Raw genomic sequence first — 23,858 nt, 5'->3', positions numbered from 1 at the left:
CGAGGCATAATATACACATCTGTAAAATTATAAAAAGTATAGCATGTCATAGATTTCCCTAGAGCTTTGTTTGTAAACTCTGAGCAAGTCACACAAAAACTCCGTGCCACTACATCCAATAGATATCTTTCTTCCTCAGCAAAGTTCAACTCTCAATATGTCTTTAAATTTTGTTGCATCAAAATTAATATTTGAGTTTCTTTTTGAGCAGTTCTACCTATTTTTAAAGATTGTTATTTCATTTTTTTATTCTTCGAAGTATTCCTGATAAGGAAATATTAACTTATTATTAAATAAGTAAACTAATCTTTCCTTCAATTACTGAATGGGCACATTCTATAAATCTAGGATACATTCTAGGAACTTAGTGATATGATCCTTTTTATGCCTTGAGCATTGTGCTATTTTATCATCTTACAAATCATTTCATCATTACTCATAAACATCTCCTAATGTCCTTTTAAAAGACTTACATGAAACTTGTAAGATGAATGGCCTAGAAGGATGATATAATAATGAAATAAATCTTCCCCACTGCATCATTCTCCTCTTCCTCTTTTTAAATGTGTTGCTTAAAGTATTACATCATCGTTCAAAAAGATATCAAAAAACTGATACACTATCTTTTTAGTTTGATTTTATTTTTTCTTTAAAAACAGTTGAAAATTCAAGATTTTTCATTTTACATTCATAATGCTAGAGGGAAAAAAATGACAGAGGAAGTAATTTCACAGTAGTGTGTGAATAGAAGATGAAAACCAAAACCAAAAGCAGAAACCAGCACTATAGACTCAAGATGATGGTGAAACTGATCATGTAAAAAAAGGTTTGAGATAGAGTCTTCAGATGAAGATAAGACAGATGAATATTCTCAAAATCAAGAATCAGCAAATGAACAATATGATTTTAAGGATAAAGGAAAAATATAGTAATCATCCTTTTAGTCACTCAACAGGAAGGACTTCATCACACGATATTTTGCGATAAGAATCTGGGCTGTTCTGTTTTGCTAAAAATAAATGTGACAGTATTTTTTCATCTTTTATAAATGTTTTGCACCAAAATCTACTTGATTTATCTTGCAAATGGAAAACTGCTGAAGGCAGAATGTATCTAAATGTCACCGGAAGGAAGGGAATGCAATAGGATTTTTCTTTTTAACTAGATTGATTATTATTTGCTGTTTATAAATCTAAAGATTAAATGCTTTGCAATCATGGAGCAAAGAAGACAGCCATTCCTTCTTCAACAAAAATATGAGCTGTAAAGGATATTTTAAACTTCTCGAAGTGTTACATACTGACAAGTATGTATTTGGCAGGTTTACATTTTGTTAACATTTGACAAAGAGGACCATAGCATTCCCCTTAGCCTGACTCAATTTTAGACAGGTTTCTTCTTGATTAGAAGCTCCTGACCTCCATTTTCCCTGACCAATTACAAGAGACATTTTCTCATGGCAAATTCTTTCTTTACCCTTTTGTAATGTAGATAAATCTCCCAAACTCTTTCAATTTTGTGAGGTAGAATGGTCTTTCTCAAAAGCCTGAACACCATCCTTTTGAAATGTAGACATCAAGCAAGATAGGACCCCTATCAGGCAGTGTCTATGGGAGGGTAGGACCCTAACTTCTCTAAGAGCCAGTTACACAGCTGGCCTAATCACACCAACCTCCCCCTCCCCACACGTGTTCTCCAGTACTTTTTCACTAGCTCAGCCCAGCATTTAAAAACTCTCCTGAACTTTGTTTCAGCAGAGTTAAGTTCACTTGTCTCCCCTATTGCAATGGTCTTACCTTTATTGCAATAATCTGAATAACATCTTCCTTGCCATTCCTAACAAGTGCCCAGTACAATTTCTCTTTGCCACATTTTAGTCAAGTTGTTTTGCACTGTCATTTTATTTATATAGCTGTGAATGACTTACAAAATTACATATTTTTAAAGAGTAAATTTGACCATATGGTAAACCGTGAGGATGATTTTTTTTTTTTCTTTCCTGGAATAGTGGGAATTCAGTCTATTGACACGTCCTCCTCAAGAACTGTTGCATTCATGTGTGTCCACATCAAAACTCTTCTTTCTCTCCTACAGTACTGGTCCCACCTACTCAATCTACTCTGCAGGCTTCTCTTTCTTTACCGAATCCTTAAATAATGCTATTCCCAAAGGTTCTGTCCTATGTTCTTTCATAGTCTCACTTTTTATTTTCTTCCTGGGTGACATTACATATACTACAAATATTACCTACAAATATTCTAGTAAGTTTAAAATCTTTATTGTTAAATTCAAGAGGATCTTTTCTTTTCTACTTTTACCTGATCTGTAAGCAGCAAATAAAACAGATAATAACCCCCTCCTCCTTGGAATACTTTTTGTTTGTTTGTTTTGTTTTGTTTCTATGTTACCATACTCTCCTGGTTTGCTCCTTGCAAATTTTATTTCCTACTGTTTTTCAACCCCCAAACACTAATACTGGAGTATCTGGGTCTCAGTCTTTAGACTGATTCTTGTCTCCATCCATGCTCTCTCTTTAAGGGATCGCATCACACTGCAACATTTTAAATATCACCTACAAGGCTAATAGTTTCAAATGTATATCTCTAGAGAATTATAGAAAAAATACTCTTCAAGAACTACTGTCTTCATACTCTGTTCATTTATTCAACTAGTTATTATTGGGAACCACAGTGCCTGTTGTCAAGAATATAAAAATAAACCCATTCATTGTTCACAACTATCTTGGAATCTAGAAAACACGTGAAACTAGAAATGACTCATTCCGAAAATATGTAAGATCTATTCAAACTACGGATAGAGAGGCAACAAAATATAATGGTCACATGCATGGATTCTGATGCCAGCACTTGGGATAAAATATCTCTGTCTTTACTTAAGAAATAACAACTTCCCTGGGCCTCCTCAGTTTATTCACCTGGAAAATGAGGCATATGATATATTTCCCTCACAATTTTTTTTGAGAATTTTTGAGAATTGGTTTAATATTTATAATGTTGCTAGAATCATGCCTGGGACCATGTGAATATATATTTGTTTAAAACAGTTTGATTATGTGGCATGTGAGTTCAGTTTTGCAGTGTAGTTAAAATTCCAATAGGAATCGACAGGCGCATTTCAGGAAGAAGAGTTGATATGAACAAATTATAGAAACTAATTTATATTTTGAAAGACAAGCAATTCAGAGTGTGAATAGGAAATAATATATATATATGTGTGTGTGTGTGTGTATGTATACAATGTGTGTGTATGTATGTGTGTATATATATATGTGTGTGTGTGTGTGTGTATATTAAAAAGCAAGATATACACAATTGTGACCAAATTAAAGAGAGTGATAAATACCAGGCTGTGAGTTTTGTACTTTTCTGTGCTGGTGTTGGAAAATCCATTGAAATTTTTGAGCAATGAAGTCAGAAAACCGCTGTAGGAAATGTCATCTGCTCTGCCCTTTGCTGTGAATTCATCTCTGCCTAATGCTCAAAGCCTCCTGTGATCATGGTGTCACTGTTAGTGAGCAGAAAGTAGGACAAAAATTCTCATTCTCAAAAAAGAGAGTATCCCACAATATTACAAATGCACCGACCTCTGAGTTCTTGCCTATGAGCCAGAATCTGTGAAAAGAATGAATGATCCACTGAGTCAGTAAAGATCTGAGTGGATTCTAAAGCAATCAATAGTGGAGGGAGCTAGTTCCTACTAGAAATGTAGATTTCCATCTTTTCACATGATACAAAAGTTGAAAAATGTTATTATAAACATGATTAATTAGAGTTGTTATAAATAACTTGAGGAGTTAGAATAAAAGCTCCAATGTAATCAACAGAGTGAGGTAGCAGCGTCCTTAGACGTGTTTACCACATAGGGCCAGGGCGCTGGTCTCAAGTCTATCATATAAACGTGCTGGTTCCCAAATATTCTGCTCATCTCAGCCCAGATAAGAACACATTGAACATGCAACTTTATTGGGTAAGTGGACTTACCACCCAGGACATTGATAAAAATAAGTGTATAGTAAATTAAGCCTATTTTTTTAAGTTTGGAAGTAGGTTGTCTAATCCAGCAGGGGTGGGGGGGTGCACTTGGAATACATCCATGTTTATGCAAAGTGTATAAAATATTTAAATTTGACATATATAATTCTAATAACTATAATTATATAGTTTATATAATTATAATAATATATATTATATATAATTATAATAATTATAAAATACAAGTCATCTTAAATATGTAATGTAATATGTAGATTTAGAAAATTGTGAGATAACTTATTTCCAAAATTATTTTTATTTTAAGCTTATTATATTTGTTGATGTATCAGATAGACAGATATGTTTGAAAAGTTTGAGAACATCAGATATGTTAAATTTCTAAGTATATTATCTATTTATAATTCCAAGTTCAAATAAATGTTTAAAGCCAGTTTCTATAGGAGTTGTGGGTAGCAGGTCATTTGCATTCTGTTTTTGTGATTCCTTTATACCATATTGTCTGTCCATAGGTTTCTAAATTAATCTGGTTTTAGATCTAGGGGGCAGTGCCACATGGTGGAGATTCTCTGAAAGTTTTATATTAACCTTTTACTTTATCAAAAACCCTGGGTCCTAACCAATTCAAATTAAGTTGCTTAAGTTTAAATTCATTTGTATATTTATTATAATTTTATTATTATTTTAAACTTAGGAAATGCTTATAGGCAATATTTCAGAATTATTTCTGAAATAAATACGGCCAAATAAATTTCACAAGACATTTTAAGAGCTACTAATCATTCCCATTATGTTACAGTTGAATATCCTATAACGATCCAGGTATACTTCATTCTTAAAATATGCCTATTTCTTACCATAGTAAGTCTTTGAAAATAAAGCAAAATGTTGGCTACTATTATTTATTGGTAGAAAATTAGAAGTTCCATTTTTGTAAAATCCAAATTGTCTTCAACTAGCTTCATTGATAAATTCACTTCTATTGAGAATAATTGATTTCATAGTAAATATATATATATTCCTATATATACATATATACACACATACATAACACACATTCAGTATTCTGAAAACTAGTTTATATATCTTTAAAAATGTTTTATGACATGTAATAAGCTTCTACGATTTCAAATGATACCTAAGAAAAATTTTAATGTACTGGAACTGAAAACAAAGAACAATCTACTTTAAGCTTTACATTTTACAGAAGAAAAAAGTGAGCTCCACAAGAGAAAATGTATGAAATAAATTGTGAAGTAAAAATAAATGAAGAAAGAAAGAAAGGAAGAAAGAAAGAAAGAAAGGAAGAAAAAGAAAAGAAGGAAGGAAGGAAAGAAAAGGAGGGAGGGAGGGAAGGAATGAAGGAAGAAAGGGAAAAATTAATTGTGAAGTAATGGTGATGTGTTTCAAAATAAGTCTGCTCTCTATTCTTTACATATCTAGTAATTCATTTGACATTAGGTTTCTTTTATGTTGATATGTCTGATACAGTAGTTATAAGCTATAGAAAAAATTCCAGCTCATTCTCTTCATGTTTATGTTTATATATTATGTTTCCTTGTGCCATGATGAATGAAAAAATAAAAATTAACTGAAATGTGATTACTTATTCTATTGAATTGCCAAAAAAAAGAACTTTTCTTTATTGTATTGGCAAAGTATAAAAGATTTACTATGAATACCCAGTGTTAGCAGATGTTTCAAACATTTGAGGAATTTGAAAGTGGAAAGCTTGAAGCTTACATTTTATTTTTCTAAAAAGAAATTTAAATTATACAGAACTCACAACATAAAAGCAGTAATTGATATAGTTAAAAGAAGCTTATTTTTATCATTTCAAAATGAGAGGAATGGTAGCAAAAGTTATTATATATAATATATGGCAATGTTTAGTTAGCAATTTATTGCAGGTCCTTACCTGACCAGGGCCTGCATTTTCACAAACATATGTGTCATAGTATTCAGAGAACTCGGGAGCATGATCATTAACATTAAGAACTTGCACATACACAGGAACTGCAGAAATCTGTTGCACATTGTCTGCAAATTGAATAAACAGAATGAAAATAAAGAATGTTAATGCTGTCTTTAGGGGGGACAATTAAAAGGTCATGAAAATTGCATTAGAGACTCTGTGGCGTATTTCTATTTTCCTTGAATAAAAGCTACCTGAGTATAGAATCTCTGTATCAATCATATATTTATCAAGAGTACAGCCTAGGAAAAAATGTTCTCAACACATTCAACTCAGCCAATACTTATCAAGTGCTTTTACCTTGCTATAGACTACAGATAGAGCTGATGAGGAAAAGTAATGAAAAAGATGGTCAGGTTCGGGGATACCTTCCTAAAATCCAGCAACTGTTGGATATATGTATATTAATGCATTTAATTCATTTAATAATGAATTATTATCCTCCCTAACTTTGCTGATAAAAACATTGCGAATTTAGTTCCACAAATTACAGATAAATGGCTGGTCTAAGGTTATAGCTGAAGTAGAAAGGGCAGTTTAAGAAGCCAGCAATAAGTGCTCCTAATGATGACATTGTTTGGTACAATTTTTAAAAATAAAAACAGAGATTAAGGATCTAAATAAATTTTAAAATAAAATAAACAAATCTAGGTAAAGTTTTATGTATACATTTTAGTTGGGAGGATTTTCTTGTGAGCCAAGAAATACAGAAACTATGAAGAAATGGGAAGCTATGGTTAAATACATTTTAAAATGCTGCCCTCCACAACCCCCCCCCAAAAAAAACAAGTAAAAAAAGCCACAACAACAAGAAGATACCAGTGATCTGGAAAAATGTTTGCATCAGAAGATGAAATTTTAATAGCTCTAGTTTACAAATTCTGACAGTTGATATAAAAAAAACAATTTGGGGAAATAATCACAAACCTGAAATTCATGGATGAGAAAATTCAAATGATCAATGCCAGTTTTTCAACCTCGTCACTATTGATATTTTGGACTAGATAATTCTTTTTGTTTCAGGAGGCTCTCCCGTGCACTGTAGGATGCTTAGCAGCATCCCTAACTTCCAGTAACTAAATGCCAATAGCATTCCCCACACTAGTTGTGACCATCAAAATTGGCTTCAGACATTGTCAAAGGTATTAGGAGGCAAAACTGCCCACATCTGAAACATGCTGCTCTATCAGAATATTCACACACACTCTGGCTCACCAGAAGTGCAGATAATGATGACTTAGTCTGTGGGTTCTGTGTTAAATATGAAAAACAGAGACAGTGATGGTGGAGTACTGAGAAATAGCAGGGATGTAAACCTTTTCTGGAACCTAATCTGGTAGTAGACAGTAAGAGATAAGCTAGACATATCTTTGACCCCGTAATTCCTTTGGGAAACCTATGCTACCGTCCAAGCCACTAGTATATGCAGAGAGTATGTGTCCAATTTACTTATTCTAGAATTTTTTTTCATCTCAAATAACTGAAAATAACCCAAATGCATATCAAAAGGGAACTGAGAAATAAATTACAACCACACTATGAAATTGTGTGTGCTTATTAAAAATGAATGAGCTAATGTAATAAACATATGAATATGGTGAGCTTTAAAAATAGATTTTAATCTTGATCCTCAATTTGACAAAAACGCTTAACTACCATCTCAGTTGCTTCTGCAAAATGGAAAAGATACTAGTAACCAACCTTATAAGAGCTGTTATAAAGATTAAATTAATTAAAACATATAAAGCATTTATAAGATTACTTAGGGTATACATAAGCAATAAATATTAAATATTATTATTTTATTTATCTATTAATCAGCAGTGATACACACGGCATTTTGCAAAATGATAAAAAAAGCAAGTTGCCCCATAATATATTGTGTATTTGCATATCATTATTTTAAATGGTTTTTTTTAATTCAAAAAATGGTGTGGGAAGGTACATACAATTAAAGAGTGAGGAGAGGAAGGTTTCTTTGTTGTTTTAATGACTTTATAATATCCTGTTCTTATGTTATTGCAAAAGCATTATATTTGCAATTGTAATTTGTATGGGCAAATACATTAAAAAAAAAAGGCTTAATTATCTCTGTTGAAAATAAGGGAAAAGATTTTCCCTCTTTCTTCTTCTTAAAGCATTTACTTTTGGAAACTTGTAATTTAAGTTCTCTCTCTATTTTTTTTAATGTATATAAACCTTTTAAAAACTGAATAAATGTCAACTTCACAACCCAGGCTTGTCTTTCTCAAGTACTGGGAGCCAACTCTTTGAAATATAATTATCAAGGAAAATGACACTCCTTTCTCCCAGTTTCTGTTGGAGGATAGGAGCCTTGTTTCAGCAAAGGCTTTGACCAAAATTCAAAACTACTTCTTGTCATAAAAATCTGAGAAATTTAGTTTTCCTTTGGATAAAGTCAGTTAGCAAAAACAGAGTGCATTATGTGTGACACATGGTGTTAAGTCTCCCTACTTGAAGGCTAGCATTTGGTTACCATGAGAACATGATGCTTGATTTTATAATAGGGTGAAATTTCTTTCTGACTTGGAAATCTCAGCAGATTCCTGTAATGCACATCAAATTCTGTTTGAATGCTTTTCAATTATAAAACTGTTTTCTCTCCATTCCACTATTATGGAGTTGTTTTTCTGGGGTGGGAGGAGCCTGTTTCTAATTGTTTTTCCAATAAATAGCAGTTGCAATTATGACAGAAATTTTAATTTCCAATTGATTAAGAATTATAATTTGCAAGGTTTATTACATACCAAAAAATCTGGCCTTTAGTATTTATCATCTTAAGACCTATCGTAAGAATTATCATCTTGAGACTCTTCTCTATTGTGTTATGCTTAGGATAAAAATAGATAAATAAAACATTAAGATATAGCTATTTCTAGAGATTTCAAGATAGAATTACTCAAAAATTAAGGCTTATATTTTTTATGGCTTACACATATAATATATACCCACAGAACAACTTTTTGCTTAAGTCATTAAAACGGAGAAAGTATTTCACACGCAAATACTTTAAAAAATAGTAAGAAATTCATTTAAAGTTTTTATATTTTTCCTGGAAAATCTGTTTAAATTTAAGTTTAAATTAAAATTGTTATGACTGTACAAAACATACATATGTTTTCACAGCTTCATTTAAAAGTAGTTAGTAGTTTTATTCACTTAGCTGGCATGCTGATAAATAGCTTGGTGCTTAATTTGGGAAAGTTTCCAGGAAAGAGACTGAATACAATGAACTTCATTTCCTGGGGAAACAAATGTTAAAATGGAACATCTCTTTCCTATAATCAGCATAACTGTTACACAAAAGTTTCAAGTTATTCACCTTGTGCGGCAAGTGTTTGTAACAATTTTGTGATTCTCAGTTTTCCACCATTCAGGTTGTTTGTTCATATTACTATTGAGACCTGTATGGTCAAAAAAATTTTTTTTAAAGATTTATTTATTTATTTTAGAGAGAGAGAAAGAGAGAGAGAGCAGAGGGAGAGAATCTCAAGCAGACTCCCTGCAGCGCAGAGTCCAGCTTGGGGCTCCATCCCAGGACCCTGAGATCATGACCTGAGCTGAATCCAAGAATCAGACACTTAACCAAGTGAGCCACCCAGGCACCCCTCAAGCAATTATTTTTGATATTGATACCACATTAATAAGAAATTGGCACATACAAATATTTTCTCCAAAACTGTTCTAAAATGAGTTAATGATGTGAAACAAGAAAAAATCCCATGGTGATGGGTATTAAAGAGGGTGTGTATTGAATGAAGAACTGGGTGTTACACATAAACAATGAATCACGGAACACTACATCAAAAACTAATGATGTAATGTATGATGATTAACATAACATAATAAAATAAAATTAAAGAAAAAAGTGAATCCTAAAAAAAAAAAGAAAGATAATGGTAATTACAGAACTCCTGGCATGTTGCCATTCACTGTGATGGATGTACGTTAATCAACCTGTCGATTCCAAAATATATAACGAGTATTAAAAAAAAAAAATCCCAGAGAGAAAAAGTACATGAAAATTGGTTACTTGGTGTTAAAAAAGTTTCTTCTAACCAATTTTTCTTAAACTGAAACAAAAAATTCAAAAAATCTTCCCAACGATGAGTTAAATATACACTAACTTTGTGGCTTTCTGAAAATGTTTATCTAATTATATTTTATTTTGGAATTTCATTCCCCATACTGTAATTTTTCAGCTTTATAATAAAAATAATAGTGGGAATATCATCTCTTTTATCTAAAAGTACTATTTTTAATTCTAAGAAAACTGATTTAAAATGCCAGGAGCAGAACAGCATGAACTGTATAATTCCTGTACTTGATAACATTTCTAATCACTTATTTCTGAAACAGTGATTAACTTCTAAGTATTAAATTCTGTGTAAAATAAATATATTCAGTTTATTTTCAGTTTGCCTTTCACAGGCATTTACAAGTTTGTTTTCCTTGACTGCATTTTTAATCTTCTTTTATTTATAAATTATTATTATTATTGTCATTATTTTAAAGATTTATTTATTTATTTGAGAGAGAATGAGGGTGAGCACGTGTGAGCATGGGCCGGGGGGGATGGGTGGCAGAGGGAGTGAGAGAGAGAGAATCTCCAGCAGACTCCCTGTTGAATGAGGAGCCCCATGCTGGGCTGGATCCCAGGACCCTGAGATCATTACCTGAGCAGAAATCAAGAGTCAGATGTTTCACCAACTGAGCCACCCAGGCATCCCTATAAATTATTTGTTTTATTATAATACTCTATAATCCACAAAATTTTAAGTTTAAAAATTTACTAAATTGATAATTTTTGCATCAAGTGACCAACTTCAATGTTGATCTAATCACATTTTATGAAATTCTGTATCTAAAATTACATATCTATTAAACTTCTTGTTTTATTCTATTTTGTCCCTTGAATTCACTTTGAAACCTTATTTACTTGTTTTTCCTCAAAAGAATTAAAATGTTTTTAAGTCCACTAATTTGTTGTTTTTATTTTTTATTTTTTTAAGATTTATTATGTATTTCAGAAGGAGAAGGAGAGAGCATGCATGAGCAGGGGGAGGGAGAGAATTCTCAAGCTGACTTGCCTGCTGAGTGTGGAGCCTGTGGGGCTTGATTCCAGGATCCTGAGATCTTTACCTGAGCCAAAACCTGGAGCCAGATGCTCAACTGACTATGCCACCCAGGTGACCCTAATTTATTGTTTTTAAATGTTTACATGTGTTTTATTTTGCTATCTTCAAATATAAAACAATTATTATAATATAAATATATTCTGGCTTTAAAGTTTCAAGAGAAAATTTATTTTAAAAAATGTCTTTTTTAAAGATTTTTATTTATTACAGAGAGAGAGAGCACGTGCGTGCACATGCACATGCATGCACATATGTGTGTGTGGGGGGGAGAGACAGAGGGAGGGAAACTTCAAGCCGACTCCCCACTGAGTGTGAGTCCCAGTCAGGGCTTGATCACATGACCTATGAGACCATGACCTGAGCCAAAATCACAAGCCAGATGCGTAACCGACTGAGCCACCCAGGCATTCCCCCCCGCCAAAAAAAACCATGCTATTAACATACTTTTGCACAATAGGACACTGTTCTTCAAAATCTATTCAAAAAGGTAATCATCTCCTAAACTCCCCTTCAATGACTATAACGTCACCAGCCACACATGATTTCATCAACAAATGAACATGGACAAACAATAGCAACAGAATGCGATGAGCACACCTCAGAGCAGAGTCAGAACATGTATCAGAGGAGAATTTAGCTAATGTACTTATAGAGATTATCAGTTGTTTGGCTCTGAGGAGGTCACACAACATGAACTGATTTAAACATTACGTTTGAGTCACTAATTGAAATACCTTTGTAATTAAACTTTATTTTTAAAGAGAAAAATAGAAAAATGAAACTTCGTTAAGATTATTGTGCATATATTTAAACCAGAAAACACCAGAAGCAAGTATCATTTCTCACATTCTCAGTAAGAAACAGTGTGGCATAGGATTAAGACAGGCTTTGGAATCAGATACAATTGTGATCAGTCCCTGGCTTCATCACTTAGGAGCTGGGCAAATAAACTGCATAAGTGTCAAATTCATCTTCTCTGAAACAGAAATAACGTTTGCTTCAAATCTGTATTAAGAGCTATAAAAATGCTACTAACTGTAGAATTTTACACAAAGTATATAGGCATATATATACTTTCATAATCATACACATATTTATATGCAATAAAAGAAATCTATTTAATAACATGTAATTCCTGAAAACTCACCAATACTCACAACAGCTTGCAAAATATGTATTTTATAAAGAAATATCTAAAAATACAAGAAGTGACAAAGCTAGAATTTTTTTCCCCTGTGAATCACAAACGGTATCCAGTTTTTATTGTCATTGTTGTATCTTTATTTTCCTCAATATATACACCATTATAATATCTATGGTCCTTAGTGCAAGCCTATGTAATAAGTAATATTGTAAACTACAAATTGAAACAGTTCTATCGCCTGAATACTATATGCTCCCACACCCACTCACATATATAAGTACGTTACAGAGAACATTTGGAGCCACTGTTTTCCTTAATAAGGTGAAATCTATAGATCAACTGGTAAGGAGCAATAGTTTAGAAAGATCTCAAGTCTCATCTTATTATTTCTGTTGTGCTGGTCACTGAATTTTTGGGTATCACCTCTGAACACAGTATGTAGTGAGATAATTAAACTGATTAAATAATATACTTTGTAGTATATATGCAAATATACATACATATGTTGAATTAATAACTTTTTGGGACAGTAGCTATCATGCAACCCAGAGATTTGTGTGACTGTTTTTATTTCATTTTGTGATGCTACAATTTACTTCCACTGTCTTAAAAAAGGGCGGGGTCAACACAAAAATACTTCAAACAATGTCTCTTTAAAGATCTTCATGACAACTTTTTGATAAAAGTAATTATGGAATTAACGGGATTCAAGTATAATTGGCTTATCTTACAAACTTTTCATACCAATCACTCATTCATCCTTTTTTTCTATTCATTCATAAAATATTAGAATGTTTTTTTGTCTCAGAATACACATAATACATTTTCAAGATTCTGCTTTCTAATAACTCATACTGCAGCCTAATTTAACAAAAAGTAAATGATATATTCTTACAAAAATTCCACCTTGTATATAAAATAAGCTTACAGTTTATATACATTTATTAAAACATGCTCTTGTAATAGCTAAAAAACCATTTTATAGAGAAATACATTTTTCAAAGATACCCAACCTTCCCTTGAACTGATTTGAATGCCTTTTCTCAACAGTTTTGTAAATAGTGATATTATAAATAATTTGTTCTCAGAAAACCCAATGAATAAAAGCTTCTTGCTTTTAGAATAAGCATCTTTGTGTTTTGTGACACCAAGAGCCTTGCATTTCTTCTGTTGCAGCAGACATTTGCACCTCAGTCTTTGTTGTTAAGTTAAATGGAAAATTCAAAACCCAGACTCAGTCCTCCTGTAGTGTTTCCATAGAGCTATTCAATGCATGACAAAAAAAATATGCAAGAGATGCTTTCCACTCCACCATATCCCCAGCCACTGCTCAATATGTAAGGAATAAGATATATGTTTAAAGGTTTAAAAAAAAAAGCCAGAAAAGTAAAAGAGATTATTAAAATTTACGCAAAATCAGTTATAAAGGATGCATTCTAGAACATTTCATATTCACAAATTTAATTATTTACCCAACTACAATAAACTCATCAATTAAATAAAGGGGATGATCTTGATAATCTTTTATATTGTGTTATATCTATTCCTTTGAGCTTAAATTTGTTAATATGGTTGACTTAATACCAAATTAATTGATAATTTTGAAGACACTATCCAAGTAGTAAATTAGGATGATTTTATCTACTTTTTACACCCTGAAAATGGAATCATTTGCTTATCTCTGAGCCAAAGGCAGACACTTAACGACTGAGCCACCCAGGCGCCCCTCATCTGCCTATCTCTGGAAACAAAAACCAAAAACCAAAAAATAAAAACACACAACAACAGTAATTGGTCCCCACTGATTACTGAAGACGTGACTATTAGCACAGCTTCCACTGTATGCTTAATTTGAAAATGTCTGACTGTTTGTAATGCACCAGTGAATGTTTGTCGTTTGAACCCTTCATATTCTTTCCCATAGCTTCATTGAAATATGATTATTTTTAAATGCTTAAAGTTTTAAAAGGCTGTGTTGAAGTGTTACCCTGGGGGCGCCTGGGTGGCTCAGTTGGTTAAGCGACTGCCTTCGGCTGCGGTCATGATCCTGGAGTCCCAGGATCGAGTCCTGCATCGGGCTCCCTGCTCAGCAGGGAGTCTGTTTCTCCCTCTGGCCCTCCTCCCTCTCATGCTCTCTGTCTCTCATTCTCTCTCTCTCAAATAAATAAATAAAAAATCTTTAAAAAAAAAAAAAAAAGAAGTGTTACCCTGTCCCTAATGTCCAAGAGTATAGCTAACATTTTGTTCCAGAAATAGAACAAGGCACAGGCATTCTGTGTTTTATTTCTAGAATAGTCCCCTTGTGAACTAATACAGTCAGTCTAAACTGATTATGGTTAAGGGTATGATATTACTAGTCAATTTTAAATTACTTTAAATTTAAAATTTTAATTCTCACTCATTAGGTTTACTACTCCTTAGATAGTAGTAAAAGAATGTATAACATTAATTAAACATTTCTCTAAATTAAAAAATTTTCTCTAAGGGAAAGATTCCTATGAAATAAGTATTATAACTTCTTTCCATCTATATGTATTTTTTTAAGGGTCGATTTTTTTGGGGGGATACTGTATATAAGACTCTTTTTTCATTAAACTCATAACTTAAAAGAGAACCCATAGAAAATATATATTAAATATATCTCAGTTAAAAAATCTTTCAAAATTTATATTCAGTTTGTCATAATAAAAAATCTTAAAGTATTTAGTGGTAAGTATATAAATAAACTATAATAGGAATGAACAGACATTGGTAATCTAAAGTAATAAAATAAAATACACATATATGAATTGACGTATATATAATTTAACTCCAATTCCAACAAATTTTAAGCTAGCTTCTGTCCCTACATTTGGAGATTATTGAATGGTTTAAATATATGCTTTATCAATGTGTGATCCTAAATGAGTACTTACATTTCTCTGTGGCTATAATACTTAGGTTGTACCAAGCACTAATCTCTCGATCAAGAGGGTTAGTTGTGATGATTGTGCCGTTGGTATCAATACTGAACACTTTGCTTCTGGTCATAGAATACCTGCACCAAAAAAAAAAAGGGTATTCCTTAATTTTATTATTTTGTCTGTGTAACTGTGACACATAAAACCTTTTTGAGGCAATTAGACAAATTAAATGCATGCTCAATATAAGCAAATGTAATGCTGAACAATTTTTAGAAAGGTGCATGCATATATTTAAGATTCAACTCAGTGAGGGTTAAAAAGAAAAAAATTATGCTAAAATGGTCTCAGATTTAAACTGATGTATGCTAAATCTAAACGCATGTAATTCATTCTCAATCCCAAAAGAAAATTTTAATAAGTGAATGATTTAGCTAAAAAGAAATGGTAAAATGTCATTTGCAAAATTAAGAGAAGTATAAATAAATAGCGGTAAAAATTACTGCTTGTTAACCTTTTTTACCTTTGAAGCAACACAAAGCATATCCTCACCCTAAACTGCTAAGTCTCTTTCCTACACCATATGGATGCTTGCTAAATGTGTACATTATATTATAATTACCTGATTGCGGACATATGAGAAATGTTTGGGTTTGTTTGTTTAAAGAAAACGCTTGGATAATATTTAATAAAAATGAGATGTGTGTGTGTGTGTAGATCCCCCAAAAGTAATGATAGTAGATGGAATATGCTGTTAGAATGTGCATGGAAAGAAGCCAGATAATAAAATTCCCTCATGCAAAAGCCTGAAAAATGATCTCAAACTCCACAATGAAAGGAGCCTTTGAAGTACTCAGCATGTCTTATCTGCTTGCAAATGATTAATAATAAAAATTAAAGAAGAGTAATAACTTGGGTTCAATGATGACTTCTCATTGCACGTATATTCCTGAAGACTTTGATGAGACATCAATGAGGTTTGCCATAATTATGTGGCAGGAGATGAGAATATTTTAATCTTGAATTGACAGGTCTCTAAAAATACCACACTGATTTGTAGACTGGTGTTCAGGGGAGAATTAAAATAGAAATTACAGAGAATTAAGCTTCAGAGGAATTTGGTTTTAACTCCACCCCATTTTAAAACTTTATAAGCAGTTTACTGACATATCCACAAATGGTCACATTTCCTAAGAGATTTGTTGACAAAGAGCAACAGTAGTTTAACAGTTAATATTTTGTATTAAACATCTAGAATATCCTGTTTCTATAATAAGCCATTCCAAATAAAACCAGTCAAATGTTTGACATAATTTTCAAATAAAAGTTTTTAAAAATCATGACCTTGTGTCATCAGTAACTAGGAAAGATGTGTGCTATACATTTTAGAAAGAGCTTGAGCTAAAAAGCTTAAAATGTGAAGTTTTGATGTTTGGTTCATTTTGGAATTCCTTTTTATGGAACTCTTCATTCCTACAAAAATGCTGAATGAATACGATGTGACTGTGCGCTCTGTTCCCATTGCCAACAGCTCTTGCCTGAATGATAAACAAATGGTTCTTCCATGCATGCTGTGCCTCTGTCTGTGCCTCTGGTTCTTAATCCTCACATGCCTCTACAAAAGTACTGTTCCCACTTTACAGACAAAGCAACTGAGACACATAAGACCCAACCCCTATATACAAAAGCTGGACTTTTCCAAGTAGGCTGCAGATCCACTGGGTGTTTCAAGGATTTTTAAGGGCTTCCGTTAGAATACAGATGAAAGATGTTTAAAGACAGCCTCTTCCACAGGAGAACACTCCTGACATTCCCGAATACCCACAAAGCTCTTCCCGTTTCTCACACACATGACTATTCAGGTTATTTGTCTTTTTATGTGAATATTGGTACGTTCCTTGAAGGAATTTCAAGGAATTGGTCTGAATTCATGGGCTTCGAGTCATTCATAGCATTTCCCTATAATATTGTTTAATGTCTATGGGATCAAAAGTTGTGTTCACTTTTTTCATTTTTGGTAATGTTAAATTTGTCCATTCTTCCCCCCCCCGCCCCGCTTGGTTGTCTTGCTGAAGACTGATCAATTTCAGGTCTAATTATTGCATTCTTTCTTCATACCTGCACCTCATTTTTCTTAAACATTTACCACAAAACTTATAATTCATTTCAAGGCATATTTTCTCATGCTTTTCTGCACTTAACAATGACAACAATGGCAAGAACAATTTGTTAAGCCAGTTTATCTCACCCAAGACTTGCTGAAACAGACTGGGAATCTCCATACTTTGGAGAAATACCAGGTAATTCTTACATGGAAGGAAAAACTAAATAATATGAGTTATTTGAATTGTATATAATGTAATTTGTTTACTATGTGCTAATTTCTTTCCCCCAAGCAGAGAATACCCCTGAGAGTAAAATAGAATACTCTTTAATTTCCTTTGGTTTCCATATTTCTTGCCATGTAGTGAGTATTAAGGAAGATATATCACATTAAAACTCAAATTGAAATCATTTAGCATTTGATTTCAAATATGTTTTGGATCTTTTGCTCCAAACAAACAAACAAAAAAATGGAGGGGGCGTACCTACTGAAATGTGTTCAAGGGGCTATTTTCATCCTAATAAACATGAAAAGCAGTCTTATTTAAAAGGCACCTCTAAATGAAACAATGTCCATAAAAGACATTTTAAAAAGTATTCTTTTGTTAGGTACTAACAAAAAATTTTAAGGAATTAATTTCAGTATAAGGTAAAAAATATTAGCTAAAATATTCTTGGTAGAAAATAAAGTAACCACCAATAGTGATGCTATAAAACACATAACCCCTGCTAATATTTGGGTGTGGTTCACTTATTTGACTCAAAGATAGGTAATATTTTTACTGGTAGTAAATATACAACTCTAGTGATTCTGTATTATTTTCAAATCATGCCATGTTTTTAGCTATGTTCATAAGCATCATTGTCAAGCATTTATCATCATTGTCTTAATTACACTATGATTAGATATTTAAATTGTTTCCAACACTTTATTATTATAAATAATAATATAATAAACATCTTAATCCTTAAAGCATTTTTTTTAAAATTATGTATTCTTTAGTATTCTCAGAAGAACAATACATAGGTGAATAGATATACCAATTTAAAAAATCTAAAGAATTCATTTACTGGGTTATAATTATAATTTTATATATATACATATATATATGTATATATATACCACACATATGCTTACATTAATTACTAAAAGTACTATTACTAAATAAGAACTATATCTACATATCAGAAGTCAGTGTTTTATGATTAGGAATTACACTGGAAAAGTGGGATCATTCCTCTGTCTCAAAAATTTAAAGAAGCTTCTTTGTATCATAGCCCCTGCAAAGTGCAAAGCAGTAGCCAGCATCTTTTTTTTTTTTTTAAAGATTTTTATTTATTTATTTGACAGAGAGAGACACAGCGAGAGAGGGAACACAAGCAGGGGGAGTGGGAGAGGGAGAAGCAGACCTCCCGCTGAGGAGGGAGCCTGATGTGGGGCTTGATCCCAGGACCCTGGGATCATGACCTGAGCCAAAGGCAGATGCTTAACGACTAAGCCACCCAGGAGCCCAAGTAGCCAGCATCTTAATAAATACATGGAAGTTTGTAAAATTCTCAGAACTGTGAAGTGTGGAGAGCAGATGAGTAGGGAAGGTGGTGGAAGGAAACGTAGCAGGTTTTTATGCCTAACCAGGTCTACAGTCAATTACTGAAAAAAAATGAAAATATAGTATCTGAAAATAACAGACTAGATTAATAGATGATAAGCATTGTTTAATTGCAATACAGAAACTATTTCTAACCGATTGAATTTATTTCATTTTTACTACTTTAAGTGGTATCTTGGGAAAGCTTTCTCAATTTTTGAATATTAAGCAGTATTTAAATGGAGTGCATTTTGGTCAGCTTTGCTTCTGACTTGGCATAATCAACTGTTTCTTTTCCCTCACTACTTACCCCAAATGAGTAGAGTTGATTTCATTGAATTTTGGTTCGTGATTGCCTATTTCTTTTACGACTGCAATTGCTTATTTCACTACAACTTTATCAATAGTGAGCTCCCTGTTTTAACTGGTTTAAATTGTTGCAAACTTAATAAGTACCATATAGAGAAATACAGATTTATCTTTATTACATTTCTATGAAATTTTATTTTCAGCCTAATTTGTATTCACTCATTTATTAATACGAAGCTGGCCTCCCAAACATACCTGATAGGAGATTTCCTCTGATCTGGATCTATGGCGGAGACCATGCCTACAAATGATCCATGTGGGCTTTCTTCAAAGATTTCAAATAGGTAATATGGGAGGAGGAACACAGGAGGTTCATCTTCATCTTCCACCTGGACCCTAATGAGAGTGGTGGAAGCTTCAACATGGTATTCCATGAGCTTCTCATCAACATGGCAGTTTTTAACATTTGCTCTAATACGATATTGGTTCTGGTGCTCAAAATCCACTTTCTACAAAGAAATACAGTGTACAGAAGAAGAAATGGCTTCAGTAACCCAAGGCACTATTTAGAAAAAAGGTTGGGTTATTAAGTCTCAGTTGCTTTTTAGTCAGATTTCGCTTCTTATGTACTTGGTTTGATCCCTCTAATATTATCATTAAGCAGCTGCATTGCAAATCCCTGTGTTTTGTTATTTATGTCTGTTATAAAATGTTTTAGAATAGTAACTATATATTTTTAGGATTAAAATTATACTTGTTTGGGCATAAATATCCTATGGAATTGAGAATTAATTTTTTTATTTAATATCTTTCCAAAACGTTTGTCCTCTAAAAATCTTTAAAAGCATAATAAAAAACTGTTCTACAATAATTTGAGACTTTGTAATAACTCTGTCTCATCTCTAAGTTCCTTTGCTCCCTAAATCATAAATCACAGGTTCTCATTTCAATTACTTAATGAAGCAATAACTAACTGGCTACACAAAATAATTATATGTATTTCTGATTTGACTTTGTATTCTTCTGCAAAGTAAATATTGAAAATATATCTACCTTTTTTAATATAACTATTCCTTCTTGTGTCTCATTATTAGTAATTATGTCAAATGTTTGTGAATCATCTTCAATGCTGTAATCCATTTCTGCATTCTCTCCAATATCATTATCATATGCCATGATTTTTCCTATTGAAGTCCCAGCGGGTGAAGATTCAGAAACAGTCAAGCGGTATAAACCTTTAAAAACAAAATTCAAGATATTTCACACAAATAATAAACATAAGAAATTTCCAATTTTAGCACCCCATTTGTGGACTATGGGAAAACCCATACTCTCACTTTCTACCAGTTACTTATTCTAAATCAGTATCTATCTATCATCTATCTATTTATCTATCTGTCTATCTCTTCTTCTTTATTTTTGTGATCTGTATTTTGTATTTCCCAAACATCCTAGTTGAGCATCTATTAATGTCTCTCAAATATAACTTAGGGAGTCTTAGCACCAGTACATATAATTTCCAAATTTCTATTCATATGTATACTTTGTTGATATTTTTGGATTTTTTTATTATATCATTCAACCGTCCCAATTAAACTTGATAAAAATAGTTTTCAATTTCATTTAAGCATTCTCTGATATCTAGAGTTACTCGTAAATGTAAGTGTGGATTAGAGATGGGAGAGAATAAAGCAAACAAGTAGCTCTAAGGGTAATAGTTTGATTTTTAGATTCTGAGCCTGAGTGCGTTGACCATAGTGGAAATGAGGGGGGAAAAAAAAAAAAAGTGGATCCACAGGAGTTAGTGAGTGGATGAAGTAGGAAAACCATGAGCTTCTCAGATGACCCCATTGTTTCGGTCACGTGAAAACAATGGCAGTTATATTTGAAATACATAGATGTAAGTAAAAATAATCAAGCTTTGTTTCCTTTATTTTTCAGAAGTAACTTGCATAAAACTGATAAAGAGTTAGCTATTTGTAAATTATTATTTGTGGTTTATGTTAAAATGTAGGAAATAATCATATATATCAATATTCTAAAGAATGAAACTTGGGGGCCTGGATGGCTCATTTAGTTAAGCATTTGAATTCGGCTCAGGTCCTGATTTTAGGGTACTGGGATTGAGCCCCACCTAGAGTCCCATGTCCGGCTCCCTGCTCAGCGAGGAGCCTGCTTCTCCCTCTGCCTCTGCCCCTCCCCACGCTCATGGTCTCTCTCTCTCTCTCTCAGATAAATTAAATCTTTAAAAGAAAAAGTGAAACTTTGTAGAATTTAGAAAAGAAGCACATAATAAAATTTTTCCTTAAAGAGATTACTGATAGAATATGGCAAGTCACTTCACAGATTGCCTTGTGAGATGTCCTCTCCTTTTTAACATGGGAGAAATGTTACTTAAAAGTTGCCAATATTTTTACTATTTTCAGGAAGTAACAGCTTAACTCTGCTGCAAAGTGGTTTTTGTTGTTGTTGTTTTGTTTTTTCATTGTGGGAAAATGTATACGTGAGAAAACAGAATTTCAGGAAGTGGGAAGAGCAAGCCAAAAGGCCACAAAACCAGTGGCTGAAGTTTTCCAGTGACAGAGAGTAGGTCAATTGCCTGGTGTTGGTTTGTCCATGAACAAGGAGTATAATGCTAGTACATGATCTCCTAGAGGTAATGGAACAGGACTGGATGATGGCAAATTATTTAGGACAATGGAGGTTATATTAAGGCCTGTGACTTTTTCTCTGAGTGACATGGTAAGACATTTAAGTGATATGATCTGACCTGCATTACAACAAGATCACTGAAGTTGTGTCGGAAGTCCATCAGAGGAGAACAAAAGCAGAGAGACTAGATGGGAGCCTATGGTAATAATGGAGACAAATTAAGAGGGTAGCATGATCCAAGGTTGTAAATAAAATTGGTGAGAAATGTTCAGATTATGGATATTTTTAAAAGGTAGAGCCAACAGTATCTGCAGAGGACTGAATTTTGGATATGAGAGAAAGAACAGAGGGGAAGCTGACTTCAAAATCCTTAAACAAAGTAAGTTTCTATTATCAGGAGAGATTGTGTGTGTGTGTGTGTGTGTGTGTGTGTACTCACAGAATACTGAAAATCAGGGACTAGCAGGAATTGTGCCGAATTGATCATCGATTCAGTCTGAGTTAGAAATTAGAATTGACCTAGATTTGACCCAGTGTAATCCAAGTTGAATTGTTTGAATTGAACTGAATTTGAATTGAATGGGTGAGATTTTGCCCTGAGCAATGTGAAGGCTGGATTTGGTAGTCTTTGAAATGGGAAAAGCTGTAAAAAGAAGAGGTTTGGAGGAGGAGGCAGGCATGATCAAGAACTCAAATATATGTCAAGTTTAAATGTATATAACATATAAATGAAGATATTGAATAGACAGTTGGATATCCACATGGGGGGGGTTCATTGGAGAGGCTCATACTGGGGGTATATATCTGGGGGTTGTCAGCATAGAGGTGGCATTTAAAGTCTTGAGGCCAGATGAGAACATCAAGGAGTGAATGCAAAAGGAAGAGAAATGAGGTCCTAAGGCTTGATAGCAGAAATACACTAAAGTTTACAGTATGTAGAGGTGAAGACAAAGGAAGACTATTAAAAAGTGACCAGTGAGATAGACAATAAAGTACATGAGAATGGAGTAATCCTGTCAAACCCTGCTGAAAAATCACACTATATTAGGACTGAGATTTAGTTGCACATAGATTGATAGAATTGACCAGATCAGTTTGGTCAAGTAGCGTGGATGAAACTGAACTGGAGTGGGCTCCAAAGAGTTTAAAAGACAGTAAATAGGTTGATGAGTTTGACAACACTTTAAAAATTCTTTTCTCTAAAAGAAAAGAAAATGAAGCATGGTTAGCTAGATATGGAAGTGGAGTCAATAATGTATTTATTTTATTCTGTTTTTAAGATGAAAACAACAACCACATGTTTTGAATGTTAATAGTCATTAACAGACAGTGTGGATACCCTTGATTGAGAGGTGAGGGGAGGTTGTACATATCAGAGGAGATATGTATTAAATATTTAAAATGAGAGGAGGATAATGGGATTACAATAAGGGAAAGCAGTTTGAACAAGAGTAAGGAGGTCAGCATGCTTCTGTTCTGGAAGAATAGTCAATACACATATTTTCACATAATTATGGTGTGGGATGGAAATAGAGAAAACTATTTTAAAGAGTGAGGTAACTTTATGGTGCTAGAATCATGTTCACCCACACTCAAATTTGAAAGTAGTAATGCTGGGGCGCCTGGGTGGCTCAGTTGTTAAGTGTCTGCCTTCGGCTCAGGTCATGATCCCAGGGTCCTGGGATCGAGCCCCGCATCAGGCTCCCTGCTCTGTGGAAGCCTGCTTCTCCCTCTCCACTCCCCCTGCTTGTGTTCCCTCTCTCGCTGTCTCTCTCTGACAAATAAATAAATAAAATCTTTAAAAAAAAAAAAAAAAAGAAAGAAAGTAGTAATGCTATCATCTTACATGAGGGGTCTGGGTAGCTATAAGAATTTTAGAAAGTATTTTAAATATTCTAACTTATTCAGATATGTATCAATACATACATATATATATACATTGTTATTTATAATTATAGATTGTTTATCAATGTTCATAGACACATAGTTATATATTATATGCACACATTGTTATATA

At 33.0% G+C, this 23,858-nt stretch overlaps 1 protein-coding gene across 3 annotated transcripts in view; it reads right to left on the bottom strand.

The window, feature by feature from the left end:
* Window positions 1-23,858, bottom strand: part of CDH19 (cadherin 19) — a 235,399-nt gene that overhangs the window by 38,720 nt on the left and 172,821 nt on the right. For all 3 annotated transcript variants that reach the window (XM_081801056.1, XM_031024455.2, XM_006727096.3), the window contains 4 exons: window positions 20,243-20,424; window positions 19,445-19,698; window positions 15,204-15,325; window positions 5,929-6,050 (listed from right to left, as the gene is read on the bottom strand). In XM_081801056.1, the coding sequence (XP_081657182.1) occupies window positions 5,929-6,050; window positions 15,204-15,325; window positions 19,445-19,698; window positions 20,243-20,424 (680 nt within the window). The remainder of the gene's footprint in view (window positions 1-5,928; window positions 6,051-15,203; window positions 15,326-19,444; window positions 19,699-20,242; window positions 20,425-23,858) is intronic.

The sequence above is a fragment of the Leptonychotes weddellii genome, chromosome 13 (assembly GCF_054177405.1).
Source record: "Leptonychotes weddellii isolate Sample4059 chromosome 13, ASM5417740v2, whole genome shotgun sequence".
Lineage (NCBI taxonomy): Eukaryota > Metazoa > Chordata > Mammalia > Carnivora > Phocidae > Leptonychotes > Leptonychotes weddellii.
The sequence above is the reverse complement of the archived record's forward strand: the minus strand, read 5'-3'. Positions and strand labels throughout refer to the sequence as shown.